The following is a 21,648-nucleotide window of genomic DNA, read 5'->3' as shown; positions in this document are numbered from 1 at the left end:
AAAGATGGCCGCTTTTCCCGGGCACTTCGGGAACCGTCTATGGTGGTCAATGTAGTCAACGAAAGTTTGGTTGGCCGTCGGTGACCTAGAACAGCAAATTTAAGTTGTTTGAGAGACATTTTAGCGAAATTTTTACCTTTTTTGCTTTCATCGGAGTATCGGTTTGAATCACAATTTGCTATGTGATCGCACACCACAACCTGTAACTCCGGAACCGGAAGTCGGATCGGGATGAAATTAAATAGTCATTTACGGGGACGCAATACCTTTCGTTTGAGGCCAAGTTTAGTCGAATCGGTCTAGCCATCTCCGAGAAAACGATGTGACTGTTATTCTGAATTTAGATACTTCCGCCGGGGCTTCCGGAACCGATGATGGTGGCCAATGTGGCCAAATAGACTTTGAATGGATGTTAGTGACCTAATACCACACAGAAGCAGTTGTGGTCATATTTTTGGAAAAAATTTCACCTTTATACATTCATTGCAGAATTTATTAAAATCGACATTTTCTGCGTGTTCGTACTCATCACCCTGTAATTCCGGAACCGGAAGTCGGATCCATTAGAAATTCAATAGCAGCCTATGGAATTGCACCTTTCATTTGAGACTAAGTTTGTCAAAATCGGTTCAGCCATCTCTGAGAAAAATGAGTGACATTTTTGGTCACATACACACACATACGCACATACACACACATGCATACATACACACATACATACACACAGACATTTGCCGAACTCGACGAACTGAATCGAATGGTATGTGTCACTCGGCCCTCCGGGCCTCCGTTAAAAAGTCGGTTTTCAGAGCAATTGCAATACCTTTCTATTGAGAAAGGCAAAAACGTGTACGTTCGAACAATAAATATATAAGAATTCAGGAATCATCCTTATAACGATAAGAGCCATCGTAAATGTAATCAGTAATTGTTTTTCTAAAACAGATGATTCGCAAAACTTCGCCTTTTTAAGTAATGCTAAATAATGATAAATTAACGTAGAACTATACGTTAATTTATCATTATTTAGGATTACTTAAAAAGGCGAAGTTCTGCGAATCATCTGTTTTAGAAAAACAATTACTGATAGCTTCTTCATGATGAAATTACATTAAGGGGTTATATATGTTGAGATGCGGAAAAAAGGGAATAGTTTGAATTTTTATAAAGGTATGTAGCCATATTTTTATGAAATACTTGTTATACGTCTAGCATATTAAATTTGCAAAATCCACTTCAAAACATAAAAATATCAATAATTGTCGAAGTTATAGCAATTTCCACAAAACAATTTTTTTTCAAATTGGTTTGCCGTGACTACGATTCAACAGCTCAAATGAAAGCATCAAGCTAAAAAAAATCATTATTATATGTACCTGTGATGTCCTTGAACGATTGATTAAAATCTTTTTTCTTCTTTTTGGAAACGGAAACCATTTTTCCAAAAAAACACTATATTCACCTGAAAAAAATTATCAAAAAATTCATAACATAATATAAAAATTTTAACGAGAAAATGGAATCGTTCAAGGACACGGCAGTTAAATTACGAACAAGCAAAAAAAGTTTTGAAATCGGTTGAAAACTTTTTCGGTAATCGTAGTCACCGCGAAAACGTTTTTGGAAAAATATGATTTCTAAATAATCGCGATTAAAGCTATATGCCACGCTTCCGTAAGGGAGCAAAATGAAAAACGCTATAAATTTGCGTCTATTGCTCCGATATGATAGAAGGATAAAAATATTTTGATTTTTTGGCCGACCTCAACATATATAACCCCTTAAAAATCTATCCTTTTTCATTAAGTTTTCACTTAAAAAAAAAATAAAAATAAGCTTTTTGTAATTTTATATTAACCAAGTTTTGGGAAAATTACTCTTTTCACGAAGTAGAATCAACCCTGCAACCGATTGTCAGATAGTTTATGCTCCACAAAATACGGTTCTCGAGCTGTTTTTTGAAAGTGGTGCAAAAACTACTGCGCCTTTATACCAAAAATGCTCTTGTAGGGAATTGATTTGATTGACTGCGGAAGATGCGTCGTCCGCCATGCTAGTGGAACATATAATTCATCGAGCGATTTTTAACATAATTGGATCAATCTGATGGATTGATGGAATTTCTTAGCTGTGAAATTCATCAAATCAGATGGAATTTAAAACATTTGCTTTGCTTTTTGAACTTATTTGTACTAGATTTCATTTAGAGCGAAGCAAGCAATTGTCATTGGTTTCACTCGAGGTTAATGATAACCATTTAATCATTGGTTGGGGAAATGTCAACTAGAAAATTGTACTCAGCTTATTTGCTCACTTGTTTATTAAAGTCAGTTAGAATATGCAATTCAATATAACTGCTATTCAAATGTTAATTTCATAACTCAGGTCTATTAGATTTGACACATAAATTCAAATGATCACCTGCTGTTAAATATTAAATGAGTGGGTTACAAAGAAAACAGTGAGCCTAGCTACGCACGGTGTGGATGGAGGACATAAATCAGTCTTGGATCTTATACGCTAGGAGCTACACCGAATGTTGCTTCAAGCTGGCTGTTCTCAACTCTTATTCGACAGTTTTCACGTCGTCTCCCGCGTTACCGCTTAGCTTTCCAAACTTCCAGACAATAAAATACAACTCGTTAGCAAAATTTCAGCATATTTATTTCATTTAACTTCAATACCATAACCGCACGCTCGCACCTTACGATTAACTATGCTCATTAGGTTCTGTACAATACCTGGCTGAAGCTTGTTCTGTACGGAAACCTACTTTTTCTTCATGATTTCCTCAGATTCGACCTCTTTGGGATGCTTCCGTAGTGCCTGCGTCATAATTGTCCAGTATTTTTGATGGGCCGGAGGGTTTATGCCCTTGGGCATGAAAGTGATCCCATTGGCTTCGTACCACTCCAGGCCAACATTTAAATAGTGGCACGAAGCTAGATTCGGTCCAGAAGATCGTAAGACCCTCGTGTTACTTCAACAGAGAAAGCCAACGCTTCTGTAAACACTCCTTGAAGTAAATCTCCCAGTTTACAGCCCCAGTAGTCACGAACGGCGGAATCAGTTTGTCACATGAGCAGCTTGCCAAATCATGTATTCATTGGCAAAATTTCTGCTTCCTTAACATCAAACTTATGCTGAGCGGTGAAGAACAGTAGCTCCGGAAGCTGCCAGAAGTTCGCCTTGTCGTAAGTCTCATCATCCATGATGAGACAATGAGTTTTCGTCAGCACCTGGGTGTACAGTTTCCGGGCCCGTGACTTTCCCACCGTATATTGTACGTATGCAGTTCCTCTCGGTCCATGTCACGAAAGACATGGACAAATTCAACTTTTTGGCCGTGTCCCTGATCGAAGTATTAAGATTCCGCTTAAATGCTTTCACTAAACACTTGTGATCCTGATCACCATTAGAAAATCCATTCTGACCGCATTTCTCCTGCCGTTCGATGCTCAGAGTTTGGTAGTAACGTTTAATCACTCGACTCACCGTTAACTGCACGATTCCGAGTTGTTTTCCGTTGTCACGATGAGAGAGATGATTTTCCTAGTGCTTGAGCAAAATCCATTCGCGAAGCTACCTTTCAGGTGACGCCATTTTTTCCAATTTTCGAAAAACTGACAACGATAAAATGACATTTTTACCATTATTTTGTTAACAATTTTTTGTTAACGACCTATTGAGTCAATTTGTCAACAGTTGTTACGACATTTAATTAGCAAGGGACTGGAAGGTGAAGTATATTTTTCAATATTAAGAGCCATAGTACTCAAGGGAGAGCAAGGAGTTGAAGGGAGAAAGTTTAGAAAAGCGTGGAAGGATCATATATGCAAGCTTAGAGCTCACCGGCGACTTAACTTTTAGTCTGCTACCGTAGGAGTCAAGATTTTTTGGCATTAGAAATGCGAATCACCTGAGTCTACGGCATGTCTGGACAAGCATAAAGTAACTTGTTACTTCATGCTGTTGGAACAGACTCGGTTCGTCGTTCATGCTGTCGGTTCCCACACCATAAAGTAAAAGAAAGACGAAAAGCCATAAAGATAGGTGCTTACCTCGCAGTGCTAGAAGCTGCTCAATATTTACCTTCCAATGCTCAATACAGTTATCCTAGAATATTTGCAATAGTCCTATTGCGTGGAACACATAGCAAAAGACAGTGTTAATTGATAAACTTTATCAGTTTTCAATAATATTGCAACATAACGAAGATATATGAAAGATTCATTTTCCGTTGTCAACGTAAACTGTCCCTCGAAGCACTGCTCCATCGGAATCCAATCAGACTAATTGCAATAACTTCAGTTCTAGAGCTGATCCTTGTAACTGTTAGTACTCAAATGAAAAGCAATAATCACATTTATTAGCCTTACTTTTTTGTGAGCAAATCTTGCCTCAACCAAAGTTATGACTGTTTAACAACGTTGTTGTCCACAAACAACATGGGCATGAAGGGGTTAATCAAATGTTTGTGGACACATTTAGTAATCACAAGAAAAACTGTTGAGAAGGAAGGCCAGAGGAATAATATAAGTGATAAACAATCTGGTAAGATCCACCCAATATAACAATATATATCAAAATCAAATAAACACACGTAATATAAGTCGTGTTCTTACCTCCTGTAGGGAATCATACATTAAAGTGGGGCTGATTGATGGAACGATGGCTTGACCTGTAAACCAAATGGGTTATCGGAAGTGAACGGAGCTAACATCTTCCCAAATCATTGAACTAAATTATTTGCTTGAATAAATACATGGAGACATCATTTTTGGTAAACCCCTGCCAGCCAGTTAGAGTAGGGATGGTTAACACACACACACCGGTCTAAACTTATTAATTGACGTTCCAGAATGTTTACATGGCGAAGTAAAATCTTAATCATTTGTATATTTACCTGTTGTCCTCTTCCGTTAGTACTTCATTGTTTCTACCTGCAATATCTACTAATTTATGCGACCAAATTCTGTTTCAAAAGGAACAGATTATAATAATTTTTGCATCATTTTATTTCATATTTTTTTTTATTTTTATATATATATATATATATATATATATATATATATATATATATATATATATATATATATATATATATATATATATATATATATATATATATATATATATATATATATATATATATATATATATATATATATATATATATATATATATATATATATATATATATATATATATATATATATATATATATATATATATATATATATATATATATATATATATATATATATATATATATATATATATATATATATATATATATATATATATATATATATATATATATATATATATATATATATATATATATATATTATATATATATATATATATATATATATATATATATATATATATATATATATATATATATATATATATATATATATATATATATATATATATATATATATATATATATATATATATATATATATATATATATATATATATATATATATATATATATATATATATATATATATATATATATATATATATATATATATATATATATATATATATATATATATATATATATATATATATATATATATATATTTGGAAGAAGGAACAACATGACCTTGAAAATAGCATTGCCTACGAACACTATAGCAAGCACGTTAGAATTATTACTTCATGAGTCTTTTATCCTCACAATAAAAAAAACTTAGGCCTTTTCCATCATGTTCGTTCTTTTTAGCTAAATGGGAACTTAAAGAACATTACGCGAAAAGTGTGGTTTTCCTGGTTGGACTGGTATTTGTTTCGATACTTAGAGGCGTTGGTATGTAGCAAGCTCATTTGAACTAGCAATGTGAACCATTTTAGTGATACTTAGTAGAGATGGTCGGGTTTCAATTTTTTCGAACCCGAACCCGACCCGAACCCGAGAGCTTGAAAATTGAGAAACCCGAACCCTACCCGAGCCCGAAATTCTAAAATTTTAAAGACCCGAACCCGACCCGAGCCCGAAAATTTCAAAATTGAAAAGCCCGAACCCGACCCGAACCCGAGAATGAAAATTTTGTAAAACCCGAACCCGACCCGAACCCGAGAATGAAAATTTTGTAAAACCCGAACCCGACCCGAACCCGAGAATTTTAAAATTCGAAAAACCCGAGCCCGACCCGAACCAGAAAATTTATAATTTGAAGAAATCTGATTCGAACCAATCTTATTAATACGAAGAATCAACCAAAGATCCCGAATATTTCAAATTTTAAGCACCGAGTTGGATCATAGGCTCATCTAAGAATTATAGAATCACTCGAACTTGAAGTAGCACCTTACACGATAGTTATATCTGCATATGGCAAAACTCTTAATGAACTTCGAATTTGTAATGTTCTAAGAAATCTTTAAATCGTCGAAATCTTAACCGAAAAGTAGGAAAAAACGGCGGCTAACTCACGGGGAAACAAAAAGCTTAATGGTGACAGTTTCAAACAACCTTGCCCGTCGTACTTAACCAAAATTTCTAATTTGAACGATTCCTGCAAGAGTAGTTTTGTATAATTTATAGCATGTAATAAATAAGCCTTGGCAATTTGGTCATTAAATGAATAATAAAATTCTCCTTTTATTACATAAACCGATGGAGTTCTTTTTTTTCTAAATGTAGCATTATATATGTTAAACCCGTAAAATTTCTGAATATTTTTTTTTTACAAAAATGTGAACACGTCCTTGTTTGACACTATCGGTATTCCTTGACAGTGGATTTAGCGACACGGGTTAGAGCTTTTAAAGTAATTCTAGCAAAAGTATAGTGATCAAGGTAGTTCAATGGATTTGTAATTTTGCGTAGAAAAAAGTGAAAAAAATTCGACTACGTATCTTTAACGTCAAATGCATCGGAACAAATCAAAAACAGCTTAATGGCCGAATCGGCAATTCGTATTCGACAGTTTACACAACGTCGTCCTCGTTACTGGTTGGTCCCCGGGCTACATCGGCATTCAAAGTATGTCGAAATTTATATCCCGTATTTGAAAGTTGACCCAATATTTTCTGACAAATTTCCTTTGACTTGGTTTATTAATGATTATTATGAAAAATAAATCGTAAACAGATATTGGATGCGAAACACTTATTGTGGAATACTCTCTCATGAGTGCTCGCTTAAAAAATAAAATAAGAGAAGAAATTTTGTACATAATAAAAGTGATAAAATATACAACATTTTAGCATCAGTAAATGACAATTAGTTACTAGAAAAAGAGACAGGGTGTTGTGTATAGACATAAACAGTGTCAAGAAATATGGTCGGTGTTAACTCAGACCGGACTAAGTCGCAAAACATCAAAAAATGAGATAACGATAACACCGGATAAAGAATTTCTTCAGCTACATTCGACTTTTGCCAGATTTGAAATACGTAACCATAAACAAAAATTATTGCAAAAAATAACTTCCAATTATAACGTAGAGGATGCTGCGATTCAAACTTTAAACCCGTTTTTCTCGAAATCAATATTTTGTCACTTAGTCCGGTCTGACTTAACATCGACCATCGATCTGTTCAAAACCCGAACCCGACCCGAATCCAAAAATTTCAAATTCGAATAACCCGAACCCGACCCGAACCCGAAAATTTAAAATTTCAAAAACCCGGACCCGACCCGAACCCGAGAAATTCAGATTTGAAAACCCGGAACCCGACCCGAACCCGAGAAGTTTAAATTTATAGTACCCGAACCCGACCCGAAACCCGTCGGGTTCGGGTCGGGTCCGGGTTTCGGGTCCAAAAACCCGAACCCGACCATCTCTAATACTTAGTGAAGCCCACGGAGTAAACATAAATGTGCGATGGGGTGGAATTTCTTCTACAGAACTAGAGAATAACGAGATTGTGCATTGCATCCTATTTTATGCTCGGAAGACCTTTCGATGAAGATAGAGGCAAAAGTGATTTTTATTTGCCATTGAATTTGCAACACAAATTATTGCTAGAATTTTATTCAATTTTAGTATTCCATTCCTCAAATAAAAAAAATTAATTTCGTAAGATAAATTTTAAAGAACAATAATAGATAAACGAAGAATGTAATGAAATCAATCTGAAAAAAATAGTTGGAAACTTAAAAATCAATAGACTGAGATTTGTCTGATTCAACACAGTAGAAGCTACATTGCATTATTTGACGACAATAACGTATTTAGGTGTAACGACATGGCATTCGATGAAGGCAAGACCCCTGTGACACACATTTAATATAACGATTTCACGGGCCCAACGTTACAGGCGTTTTTTGGTTTTGTTGGATCGCAAATGAAGCCGTCCCTGTAGGTATATTTGCTAACATACGTGCAGCCCGCCTACACGATCCCTTTCACCCAAAAGGTAACAGTAATAAAATCCAATAAATCTATTTGTGAGGCCACATCATGTTGAAACTGATCGGACTATGTCGTGCCTTTCGAGTGGGATGATAGCAACCGGACGGATAAATACCCGTGATGAAAACGGGTTTCAGTTATAAGCACGACCACGTGCTTACACAGCTGTAGTGGATTAGGTGTAACGAAATCGCTTGAAACTGTGTAACTGTGTTTTTCGCGGGATCGACATGTACGGGAATTTACATGTTTGAGGATAGAGCATCTTATTTTTTATACAAGGGAAGCAGATACTGGTAAAAGTTCCAATCTTGAGTACAAATTGGATCAATCCGCTTTACTTTTGGGGTTTTCGATTGATTGAAACCGGTGTATTGGAGTGAACTGAAACTGCACCGTTTTTGCACTTTGTAGCAGAAGTGCAGAAAACTGGGTATGTTCCATTGACACTTCTGCTAGAAAGTGCAAAACCAGTGCAATCCACTACACCGGTATCAATCAATCGAAAATCCTATTTGTGTAATGAAGTTAAAGTTCGAAATCGTATCTTTGTCAGGGGAAGTTGACTTCCACGTTAGCTGCGTACAGCAGCTATGCATGCGCTATGTTCGGCCTTCCTACGTGAGTCACATAGGAAAGTGTTCGGCCTACGTACACACCTAGAAAAAATAGTGTAAATTTACGTCTCCTGACTCTGACATATACAAGCATCAAAAATGACTTAGTTTTACGTTTGATTTTAATTTTACATGACGTTTAATTTCGTAAATCATGTAATTTTACTCCACATACAGCGTTTGTTCTGAATGGTAGGAAGTGTAATTTTATGTCATTGCACATGTAAAGCATATGTATCATGTAAAATTAAACGGAACATGGTAATGTTCCGTCATTTCGTAAAACACGGTTTGTTGAATTGTTTCATGTTTGCAATTACGTCAACGATAAAATTCAGATTTTTTTGGTGTGTAATTTTCTCGGGCCTAATGTTGTAAAATTTCATTTTCCCTTCAGCGTCTGTAGGTGGCGAAAAGAGTTTGAGGTAGCCTAAAAAGTTGACGAAGAATACCGGTAATAATTGCTTACGGCTTAAGTTTTGATGAAATCGTCAGTGGCGTGTCTCTATTTCGACGTTGAAAACCTTGCCCGTCGTCAATATTTTGACTATAGGGTAATGGACCTATTTTGGCCCTATTAAGGATATGATTGCACTATTTTGAACAATCTTTTAATTAGGCTATATTATTTATAACCTTTCTCAGAATAAAATATCAGTGCACCGTTTCTTAAACATCTAAATAATAGGAACAAATAACATAAATGTTTGAATTTTCAGCATATATGTATGAAACAGTTCTTTTCTATCCATCTATACTTACTGCAACAATGCAATTATCGACTCCAAATTTCACCAAATTCCATAAAAAAAATTCTGTTTTAAACACAATGTTTCATATTCCATTGCGCCGAAAAAATTCTAACTAGGTATCCAGATCAATTGAAATAATTGAATACATGTACCGGAAGGTGCATTACAACGAATTTTCGTGTTCACGTTTTAGTATGGCCGCACTTCTGATTATTTCCTGTGTGCTGGATGCAGAAAAATTGTTTTGATTGTGATAGTGTATCTGAAGGGAACATGGCAAAAAATGAACATTTGTATTTTGTAATCATGTATTATAACATTAGGCCTACCGCTGCGTGTAACGATTGTTTTTAAAGTGAACTAGCTAACACCCATCGCGCGTTGCTGCGACTTTCAACGAAATAGGAGGAAACACAATTTGTTCCGAAGCGTCATCTATCGGGGAGATAATCGCCAACCAATAGTACACAAACACGCTCCTTAACAAATGCCTACTATGTATAAATTTTTGCGGCAATCGGTTAAGCCGTTTGGGAGTCCATAAATCATAAAATCTGATACAAACATTGACTATATATATATATATATATATATATATATATATATATATATATATATATATATATATATATATATATATATATATATATATATATATATACATATATATATATATATATATATATATATATATATATATATATATATATATATATATATATATATATATATATATATATATATATATATATATATATATATATATATATATATATATATATATATATATATATATAAGATAGATTCTTCAAGCTAAAATGAAGGTGGGTATCGACGCAAAGTTTAATATATGCGATATGCGGCGGTAATTCACTGATCACATTTGAAGTTTAGCTAAGCGCCGTTGCGTGCTTTTTTGGGTACACTATATGAATGAGACGAATAAGCAAATATTTCAAGTTGGATTAAGCCTATAGTTCGGAATAAAATTGTTCATAGTTAATGAAGCATATAACTCGAACCTAAGGAATGTTAGTTCGACAGACTCAGGTGATTCGCATTTAATGCCAAAAATCATGACTCCTGCGTGTAGAAGACAAAAGGCTAAATTGTCGGGAAATTTTAAGCTATATGCTATATGCTCATATGACCATATTCCACGCTTTGCTAAAGTTTCTTCCTTCAACTCCTTTCTCTTCCTTGAGTACTATGGCTCTTAATATTGAAAAATGTTTCACAGCTTCCAGTAAGAGAAACGGACTATCATAAACTCTTACAAGATAAAGTACGGTTGCTGGTAGAGAGCGGGGCAGTCCGAACAGTGTTGATGCAAAGGCGGAAATCGATGAGTACGAGGTTGTCGACGGATTCATATATGTTGTAACACCAGTGACTTGCCATATTAATGTTAGCCGCGAGGTAAAAAGGCGTGTAGTGGGCACGAAAAGACACTTCTATGATTTGCGTAGTCACCTAAGGGATTATTCATAAGTTACGTATAGAGGTGTGCGCCGATGAAAACTATCGTTATCGGCGGCGTTGGTGCGATTTTGACCGGCGGCGTATCGGCGTGACGCCGTTAGCTAAAATCAACGGCGGCGATGGGAAGTAAAAACGATTTTTTTCTCAATCACTCTTGTCATGTTGGCTGTCGTATGCGCGTGTTCCAAAGCTAAGCCGAGAATTGATGACGTAGTAGTATAATCAGTCTTTAGTATAACACAGTGGTTTTCAACCGGTATTTTTTGTTTTGATTATAGAGGTTTCAACCGTAGGGTAATTCGTCTCTTTTATCGGGTTAGAAAAATCTCCTTGGAAAATCTGTCACCCTCTTTGCGGGGTTGGGAATCGAACCCTGATGAGCTGCGTATAAGACAATCAATCTACCAACTATGCTCTGGCTGTTCCCTTCTTCAGCCGGTAATGAATTATATTTGAGTGAATATAAATAAAAAAATAAATATTTCCAACGGACTTCAAATTTCGATTGCGAAGATTAAATTAAATCATACTTCTTAATAGTTGGAAAGTTAACCGTTAAGAATTTCAATCCTTACACAATTTCAGAAAATCGTAAACAAATTTACACCATCCAATTCATTTTAATAAATATCAATGATCATTGACTTTTAATTTTGAATATTTTCTAAAGGTAGAAATGGAGCTTAGGCTTACGGAAGTGTCCTAATATTTTCAGTATCATCATCTGCGCAATGGAGTACTAATATCATTCAATAAGTTGGGCCAAGTGGAATTATTCGTTTTGCAGATCAGCCCAAAACACTTGGTTGAAACCTAATGGTCGCTTTCGAACATTAAGTCAATATGCGTTGTTGTTTTAATTGTGGCAAAGTTCTACTGTATCGATTTTGTTGGATTTTTCGGCAAATTAATATGATATGATAATTGAAAGGCGGATAGGTATTCGAGAGTGATTCAGTTATAAACAAAGATTGGAAAACTTCCCATCATATCTATATGAGTCTGTATAGGCCAATTATTCCGTTCTATGTTTCGTTTTGGCAGAAGTCGCATCCGTGTAATAATAATGTACAGAACAATTGCAGTGTTAGTACTGCGATCCTTCCGACTACTAAGAATCCGTCCTGGCCGGTGCTCGAACATACGATGGGTGGATTATAAAACCAAAACCTTACCCTCTGTACCGCCAAAGTTATTAGTTTTGCGCCATATTGGAATACTATGATTTGCAGCCTGAATCAAATAAGCCATGAATATCCTGTCGGTGACGTTAGTAAAGAGCAAATGAAAGCGTCTCCTACAAAAATGGATCGATCATTTAATGCAAGAAGTTTATATGTTGGGGTGTTCAGCAACAGTCAACATCGCATTACGAGTTATCTTATCTTGTCTTAGTATAGAACTAAAATAGAATTTGTTGTCAAATATATGTCTGATTACATTACTAAGAACATCCAAATTAAGTTGCAACGTGTGTAGAAAATTACTTTGTCATTTTGAAATGACAACAGCAAGTAGACTTGCGGCTCGCCTGTGCTACGATCGATCAGCAGACTTTCAGCAACCGTTATACGGGTCTTGCGTGCAAATTTGAGTAGAACCCTGGGGCGACATTATGGAACCATTTCGAATCGATTTTTTCATACAAGCTTGCATACAATAAACCTTTCGTTTCGAGATGCGCAATGCCACCCCTGATTCACGCTAGTGAGCATGTGTGCCATGCTGCTTTATAACGTATTTTCATTTAGATATTTACCCAGATTTAGGGGAATCAATCATGCTGGCTTACATGTCGATCCATTTAGTTTTAATTGTGTAAAACCACGAACAAGTGACATAACCATTCGTTCAATATTCTATCTTACTCGGCCAGCAATATCATCTGAAAACTGGAAATAGAAAGTATCACACAAAAGTGTTATGTTCAATAAAGTAATGGTTTCACAAAGGGCATACCTGAATTCATACACTCAGTGAACAAATATAAAATCGCCATTTATTTCTGAAAACGGCGGCTTGTAAAAACTATCGGCGGCGGCGTACACCTCAAATTACGTAAAGCAACAATTTATCAAAATTGAATCTCCCCTTCCCCATGTAACAAATTGTCACAAATTTCTCTATCCCTCTCCCCTATTACGTAACAAATTCCCCAAAAAATTTTTTTTTCTTCAGTGAAAACATGTTACGTAACGTTCTAGCTTACTCTCCCTCCCACATATGCCACAACATGTCACACTTTGTTGTACCCACTCACCCCCTCCCACTCCTAAAAGCGTTACGTTATTTATGAATGGTTAACTAAAGCCCAATTGCCTACAGACACACATAAAACTTGCTCTATACAAATCGCTGATACTCCCTGTTGTAATGTACGGCTGAAGCATGGACGTTGTCTCCCAAGTGCTCGGTGAACCTGAAGAAAACCCAGAAAACAGATCAGGGCAAACTGGCGCGAAGAACAAAATGTGTAGAATCAGATGGGAGGAAATAAACGAAAGAGTCGAGAATTCGGATTTGTCAACCAGAAGCTCAACTAACTATTTATTCTGTATTTTATACTATAAAAATATGATTATAATAATAATTTAGTTAATAATAACATGGCTTGGGAATGGAGAAAGACTTGTTTTGAGCGCAACGAAAACTCAAAACGGAATAGATAGCAAATAGGTTCATAGCTCCATATGCTTGTTTCCGCAATTGATTCTAAAACAAATATTATATAGAGGAACTATATTCACGTTGGATTCCCATACACCTTAAAAGTTATTAATCAACCGTAAATGAAAACATGAATTTGCCATGAATACAAATGGGATTTTCGATTGATTGACACCGGTGTAGTGGATAGCAGAAGTGTCAATGGAACATACCCAGTTTTCTGCACTTCTGCTAGAAAGTGCAAAAACGGTGCAGTTTCAGTGCACTCCACTACACCGGTGTCAATCAATGGAAAACCCCAACAGACAGCACGCGTTCGTAGACCGTTTCGGGCCTATCAAAATGAGAGCTGAAATGATAAGAATCGATGCGAGACCCCCTCAACCAATTGCGCAGTGATATAACTATAAATAAAAAAGTTAGTGAAAGTTGTAAAACACAAATCAGTCAAAATCGACATAACATTAGATTGATTAGAAACGAAAGTTATCATTTGTTGCAATGAGCATTGGTAATTGAACATTATTGTAAGGCAACGTAATTGATGCATGCACAATCCGTATCACATGCAACATTTATGATTAGTTTGCAATAATATCGATAGAGAGATATCTTAAAATGTTAACGTGTAAGCGAAGTAGTTAATCAGTCTTTGCTCTCTTGCAAATTGTACCAACCTATCCTATTAAAATAGGTTCACAACTACATGTGGAGAATTTTGTATATTATTATTTCTCTCTTTAGCGTTTAGTTTTTCTTACTTTATTCTGTTCGGCAACATGATCTCTCATGGTGAATGCCGAATAACACTCTCTACATAGATATATTTCTCTAACACACTGTGTGGCGCATTCGCTGTGTTGCCCCTCAATCCTTCAATCAAGCTTCCACGATTCGTACGCCATTTTGATTGTTTTGACAAGAAAAACACGAATGAAAACAAACTTAAAATGTGTTTTACAATGTGCCGCAAAAGTAACACACACTATACTGTCCTACCACGAGAATTGCTGAGCTAAGTAGCAGCATACTTAGTAGTCATGTTCTAAGCCATTGATACCATCGAAATTTGAAACTGCCGCTACTATGGTGGTGACCTTAAACTTCAAATCATTTTACCAAACCAATCTCGTCGACAATCACAGAAAGAATCGATACAGAGACGAACCTATAAAAGTATGTATTAAGCATACAAGCACTCACCTGAAATAAATATAAATCCATTCAGTAAAAGTAGTCCTAAAGCAAATATAGGGCAGTATCGAAATAGCAGCGCCATAAAAATATGTAACCATTTGGAGTTTACTTCCAGAAGATTTGGCGATACTTTTCGCGTTTTCAGCAAACGTGGCCCATTGAGAGATGCTGATGTTGTGTATAATTGAACTGCCTTCTCCTACGTATGCTGCTTAAAATGTAAACACCATAACTTTTTTTCGATTTTTCTTATTAAGTAACATTATTGTTGCCTTCTTCACCGTTCTAATCAATATAGAATTTGCTTATTTCTTTTATGCTTCCGAAGTTGCTTGTATGTGCGATCACCATAAATAGCAACTTCCCCGAATACACATCTCCGTTTTAGACACTTTCTTCATACCAATGAATCATTTGTTGCTGCTGCGCCAGTTGCTTTTCATTCGTATCATCTCAAGGTAATAGACCGAAATACACCAAGAGAATTGGATTGCTTCACGTTGGCAGGCAAAAAGTAAACGTGAAACCCCGGTACACTCTATACAAACACTAAACACAAACTTTTGCCTGCAATTTGCTTATCTCAATTTCGCTGGCCGCATATATTCATGCAATACAAATTAGAGCACTTCTACAGACTATTTCTATCAATTTAAATTTCAAACACTTGTACGACACACCGATGGCTGCTCTTCTTTTCTCCAAGCGCAAATATATTATTGTCATCTAACAACTACACAACTCGCAGCATCTTCTAGTACCAGCGGTTTCTATGCTACGAAATTCCTTTTTTATTAGTTCCTCAATTTCGAGGTATTCTTGAAGACCAATACAATCGAATCAAACCACCATTCGGGTTTGTTTGCCAAAATCTATACCCTATCCTGCCTGTCTTCTTATTTGCTTAATTTCCACACACCGCACTCCGCTGAGCCTCAAAAAATATCGATTTTATGTTTAGGCCTCCGGTGCGGTATTATTTTTCTTCTTTTATCAGATTTAGATACACTTTTCATACGTTAATGAGAACCACTTCGTGGTTCATTTTTTTTCTCTTGACTGTATCCATCCATTATATTATTTTCCGGGAGTACTCCAGTACCATTCATAAACGCGTAAATTACGTCTCAACACTAAGGCGGCCGACCGAAAACTGAAGATCGCCTTACACTGTGTTGGTTGCGTGATGGACAACCGTGTTGGTGTGGCGTATAAGTTTCGTACGGCAACGCTTCTGGCAAAAAGCAACGCGTGCGACATGGGTTTAGGAAATCTTTTTACACTAGGTGGCTCCGATCATAACAGAGAGTCACAAGAATATTTGCCTAGCTACAAAAAGGTAAAAGCCCAAAAGGGGCTTTCGAAAAGTAGCTCACGGTCGCAGCCATTTATGAAGGTTTTATTCACGTATATGGCACCCCTATCCCATTTGTATTGAACTGACATAAGTCAACATCTCAGTGGGCACACAAATTATAGGCCCCACTGACAGTTCAGATTATTCTGTTCGTTTTGCGCGAAGCTCGATTTTCACTAGTCAGATACGGTGCGGCATGACTCAATCTTTGGACAATTATTAACGCTTGTGAAGGCAAGCTAAAATCCTAACGCTAGAAGGCAAGGCGGGCCTCTAAGACCCGGTAAAATTTTATACCTTCTCACAGTTAAAGCATGTAAAATCCAAAGCATATTGATCAATTTTATTCAGAAATACAAACTTTTCGAGTGCTCGAATGATTTCTCTATTCGAATTTATTGGACAATGTAGAATAGACTGTGAAAAATCAACATACAAGCGAAAAATAAGACTAGTAGCACCAATTAGATTGTTTCAGAATATTTTAAAGGATACAAAATTAAAGCTCACGCTTGTGGTTACTTGCTATGCTATATACTAATAAAGTCAAATTCTCATAAAAAATCGAATTCCCGTCTAATACTCACCCTTGGGATTAGCGAGAGTAAGCATTGGGTGAAGCCATAGGCTAAAATTTGTAAATAAATGATTACTACTTTTCGAATGTGTCGAGCAATATATTGTTTTACCACAGGCTAAAAATGGAGAACTTTGTCCTTGGTGAACGTTCATTCACTCCATTTTCTACCAAGAAAAAAAATCAATATTATGACAATTTACGATTTTGACAGTTTTCGCTCACGAGCAAAAGAATTGCCGAGCAACATTTTTCTCTTCAAAACGCATGTCTCAAACTTCTGTACTGCCCATGATTGTATATTTGTCCCGCTTTCTATGAGATTTCTTATCTTTATGGGACTGATTTGCGATCATAGGCAGTGTAACTTTATCAAGTCTGAATACTCTGTGATGACAGCTTCGTGTGCTAGTATATTGACATTAGTTTACCCAAACTATGAATCCACAGCTTTCTTCAACGCTATGTAATAAAATGTTATACCAAAAACTGTTATTCTGCCATACAGAATAACAGTTTTTGCAGGCGCCGGCGCGCCTCCGATTTTTACCTGAAATCGGCAGCGCGGCGCACACCTCTAAAGTATGTGTTAGACCGGCACAACAAATTGACTTTTTTCAGAGCACCACTCAATCGAATGGAAATTCGCTCCAGACGACCCATTCCAAATACAAACTTGTTCGGATGCTTCTAGTTTACTTACAAGAATTTTCAAGTTAGTATGCAAAAATTTATGCAATATCGGCAATGGAAACAATAAATTCAGTAAAAATGTCAGTATCATCTTATGTAGCCTAAAATCATCAGAGGGATTGTTGAATATGAAAGGATTAACATTGCAGAAGACTGTAGATTGATCCGACTTTGTGGTAAAAAGATATTGTAATATAATATTAAATGCTGCCTGTCTTTCTCGCACATGCTTAGAATGAACATGTTCAAAAATTTATTTACAAACCTTAGCTTCGAAGTTAAATAACTTTGTCCGGTAACTTCCAATCATTATGCAACTTTCAAAAAAGTTGTTCGTTATTAAAAAAGCTACACTACCTGAAGTTTTGAGGTATGCAGAGTAACTGTGGGAATTTTCATTGAATTTAGATTTCTTGTTTACGATTTTCCATATATATTTCATATATTTCACCATAAAAACTTTAAAACTCTTGTTAGTGAACTAGGGCTATAGGAAAAAGCCAAATTTTTTGAATGACTTCAGCCAAATGCCTTGGTTTCACCTGCTCTTTCGGTGATGTAAAGTAGTTTGAATTTTCACTGCATAGGTGGCACAGCAATTTTAACTTTCTTATTTCGCATTTTAGAGGTTTGGATTCTTCGGCAGTTTTAGAACGTTTAAGGTTCAACTGAGAACGCCTCAATTAGCGACCATCTTGGAAAACGAAAAAAAAGCAGTTTTTACTCACACCGATTGAAAAATCTATATGACAATGAATCAATGCGTTCAGGGCATTGGTAAAGTAATACTGAATGATTTTTATGAAGAATTTACCAACGGCGTGGGAAAACCTGCTGTTTTCGTTTTCCAAGATGGACGCTTTCCTGAGCTTTCTCAGTTGAACCTTAAAACTATGACAAGTTGTCGAAGAAACCTAAACCTATTATTTCGATTGATAACATTTAGAACATGATTTTTCACTATGCTTTTGATAACACATACTACGCTCAAATCAGCATGGAACAATATCTATGCGAGAAATCTTAAAAGCTAAACCAAATCTTAAAGCGAAAGAAATGGCTTTTAAAATAGATGGACAAACGAATGCTTTGTTCATAACGTATCTCGTCGCTTTTATGATATTTAGTCGAGGAATACAATGGCATTATTATTTATTATACGAATTACATACAATTTTGCATTCCGGGGATATTTAAATTTGCATGAAAAGAAGTACAGAATGCCATAGCTGTCCAATATCCTGCACATCCAAACTTTTTCAAAATCGATTTTAGTATGTTTGAATTGCCTTAAGACCAAGCAATTCGGATACTCGCTAGTAACAGGAAATCGATGGTAAACTTCCACCATCGCTGCGTTCGTCCATTATTTGATTCTACCTTAAATCGGAGTGATGCTGATCCAATTGTGCCGGGAACGGATTCGATATATCACGTTTTTCGCTTGATCGCACTCTACTTTGGAACAGCTGAATTATTTCATCCAAGGTAACCAAAGATGCTTTGCATAAAATTGATCCCATCCCATCGAAATGTTCTGCAGCGAATTAGGCAATCCACCACGACGACCAAAGACAATTCAGCGGTGGGTTCTGTCAACAAGTCTACTCCTGCGAACAGAAAAACTCGTTCGACAAACATCTTTCGTTAGTCCGATTCGTTTGATGTTGGATCGAATCAACGATATTGTTGGACGTCGCACCCCTCGGAGTAACGTCAGAAGAAGCAAACAAGAATTAATCAGCTGATCAGAAACGTTTCATGGATTGCCTAATGCCCATTTTCGTCTTCTTAATCGTAATTGTGATTACCAGAATTTAGGTTATCCAAGGCTAATCCAAGAAAAATCATTCAAAAGAAGTAGATCTTGTATAACAAACAAATGATTCAATGCTGTGTAGTCAGTCAAATCGACATCTTCTGATAATTGTTTGGGACAGATTGTAAAAATATTGAAAATGATAAAATTTAATACGAATGACAAAAGGCCCTACCCCAACTTCTCGTATTCGGACAAAGGTCAAAAAGGTTCCGTTCAATTTCTGAGATTTTTTCACATCAGAAAAACAGCAAAATATGTATGATTTGCGTCCCGAAGCAGAAAAATAATAAAAATAGGGGATTTTGGGGCCAAAATGATCCAGTTCTCCAATTTTCCGTATTTTTATAGAAAAAAAAAGAAAACTCCATTCAAATACTAAGGTTATTTCCTTTAAAAAGAGGTATAAATTGTAATTTTCTAATTGCTCTTGCAAAAATTATAGCATTTAATATATTTTTCCTCCATATTTTCCCATTTCAAGCGAAGTGGGCAGAAGTCTAGAATTGTCAAAATGATGTGAAATTTAGCATTTGAGCTTACTTTGACATTTGTAACAATATGAGAGGGGCTTGGGCTTTGAGAATCAAAAATAAAAAAAATTGTGATGCCCTAATAATTATAGCTAAATCACTGAGAACAGACACCCAGGTGTCAAACAAATAAGTTTGAAATACTTCTTTTGCTGGTTGAACTAATCTCCGCTAGACCACTACGGACATCAGATTGGCATAATCCAGTATAATTGTGATAGTCACTTGGGCATCAATTGTGTGGTCCACTGTCAATTCAGTAAAACTTACGCACTAAATGAAACAACGGTAGAACCATCACAATTTCCCGGTCAAGCCATTCGGAATTTGATTCGGAATCCTGAATGGAGTCAGTATGGATTCCAAATCAATTGCAACAACCGATTCTGAGTCGGAATCGGTTGTTGCATTTGATTTGGAATCCATAATGACTCCATTCAGAAATCCGAACCGGTTCCGGAATGAGTTTAACTGGGTTTCTTTGGATGCACCGTAAATTTTTTCTCAACTTTTATGTTTACGCTGGACGTCTGTTCTCGGTGCCTAAATAGATGTTGCTTCTCAGTTTAGCACGAACCAGAGGGAACTTGGTCTTGATTCCACTGCTCTGACATCGATGCCACGTGATATTCGTTATGGAATATTATTTGTTTGGGGGCTATTCATAAATAATGTCTCGCAGAAAAAAGGAAATAATCTAAAATACCTTTCCCCTTCAAGCACATTGCAACTTGTTGTCAGTTTTATTATACCCGCTAGACGTCTCAAATTCATTTTCAGTTCGCTAAATTATGTTACATTACGCTCCACCCTAACTGTTAATATTCGACATCGTTTATGAGCGGCCCCTTGGTAATATCTTTAGAACAGACAATCCAATGCAAAATAGGATTGACAGGATTTTATTCCGCTTTTAGCACCTTGTGTCACACCGTTATGTTTGTTATACGTACTAAGAATACCAAATCATATGATGTGATGGCCGAAGATAAGAGAAGCAACCCCCCCCCTCCCCCCCCACAAAAACGTAATGTAGTAAATAAAACCAATATGTGAAATATATTTAGTACGGGCCGGGCCATAAGTTTATATACACTAAGGAAATTACTTTATTCGTTCCAACGAAATTTTCTGTATTTCAGCATTGTTCCAATATAAATTGTAAGGCTTTGTTATTCTTTTTTTCGTTTTGATATATTTCACGATCCTGTACGAACTGCTCATCGACACATATACCATACCATACGTTTTATATAGCTTATATGATTGTTCTTTGCAATTGCAAGAATTCAGCATGGTTAGTTCAGAATAATCGGGTAATATAAAAACTATACAGAACACTGTGGATGCAAGTTCTTTTTAACAACTATTTTTTATCCCTTTATGGGCAGCTAGGGTCGAGGGTGGTGGCTAGCGGGTTTCATACATCCTTGACCTTGCTCTGGTGCCTTGAACACAGGCAACGAAGATCCAAGGCCATCATTGAAATGATAAGGAGCCGTTCATAAACCACGTAGACTCATAGGGGGGACGGGGGGTCTGGCAAAAGTCTACGTTTGTCTACGAGGGGAGGGG

At 36.0% G+C, this 21,648-nt stretch overlaps 1 protein-coding gene across 1 annotated transcript in view; it reads right to left on the bottom strand.

The window, feature by feature from the left end:
* The window catches only part of LOC131677824 (protogenin), a 99,625-nt gene extending 83,394 nt beyond the window's left edge, over nt 1-16,231 (bottom strand). Inside the window, exon 1 of the mRNA XM_058957885.1 lies at nt 15,101-16,231. Within this exon, the coding sequence (XP_058813868.1) occupies nt 15,101-15,176 (76 nt within the window). The 5' untranslated portion in view covers nt 15,177-16,231. The remainder of the gene's footprint in view (nt 1-15,100) is intronic.
* Nucleotides 16,232-21,648: the final 5,417 nt, after the last annotated feature.

The sequence above is a fragment of the Topomyia yanbarensis genome, chromosome 1 (assembly GCF_030247195.1).
Source record: "Topomyia yanbarensis strain Yona2022 chromosome 1, ASM3024719v1, whole genome shotgun sequence".
Lineage (NCBI taxonomy): Eukaryota > Metazoa > Arthropoda > Insecta > Diptera > Culicidae > Topomyia > Topomyia yanbarensis.
This window is presented reverse-complemented; position numbering and strand designations above follow the sequence as displayed.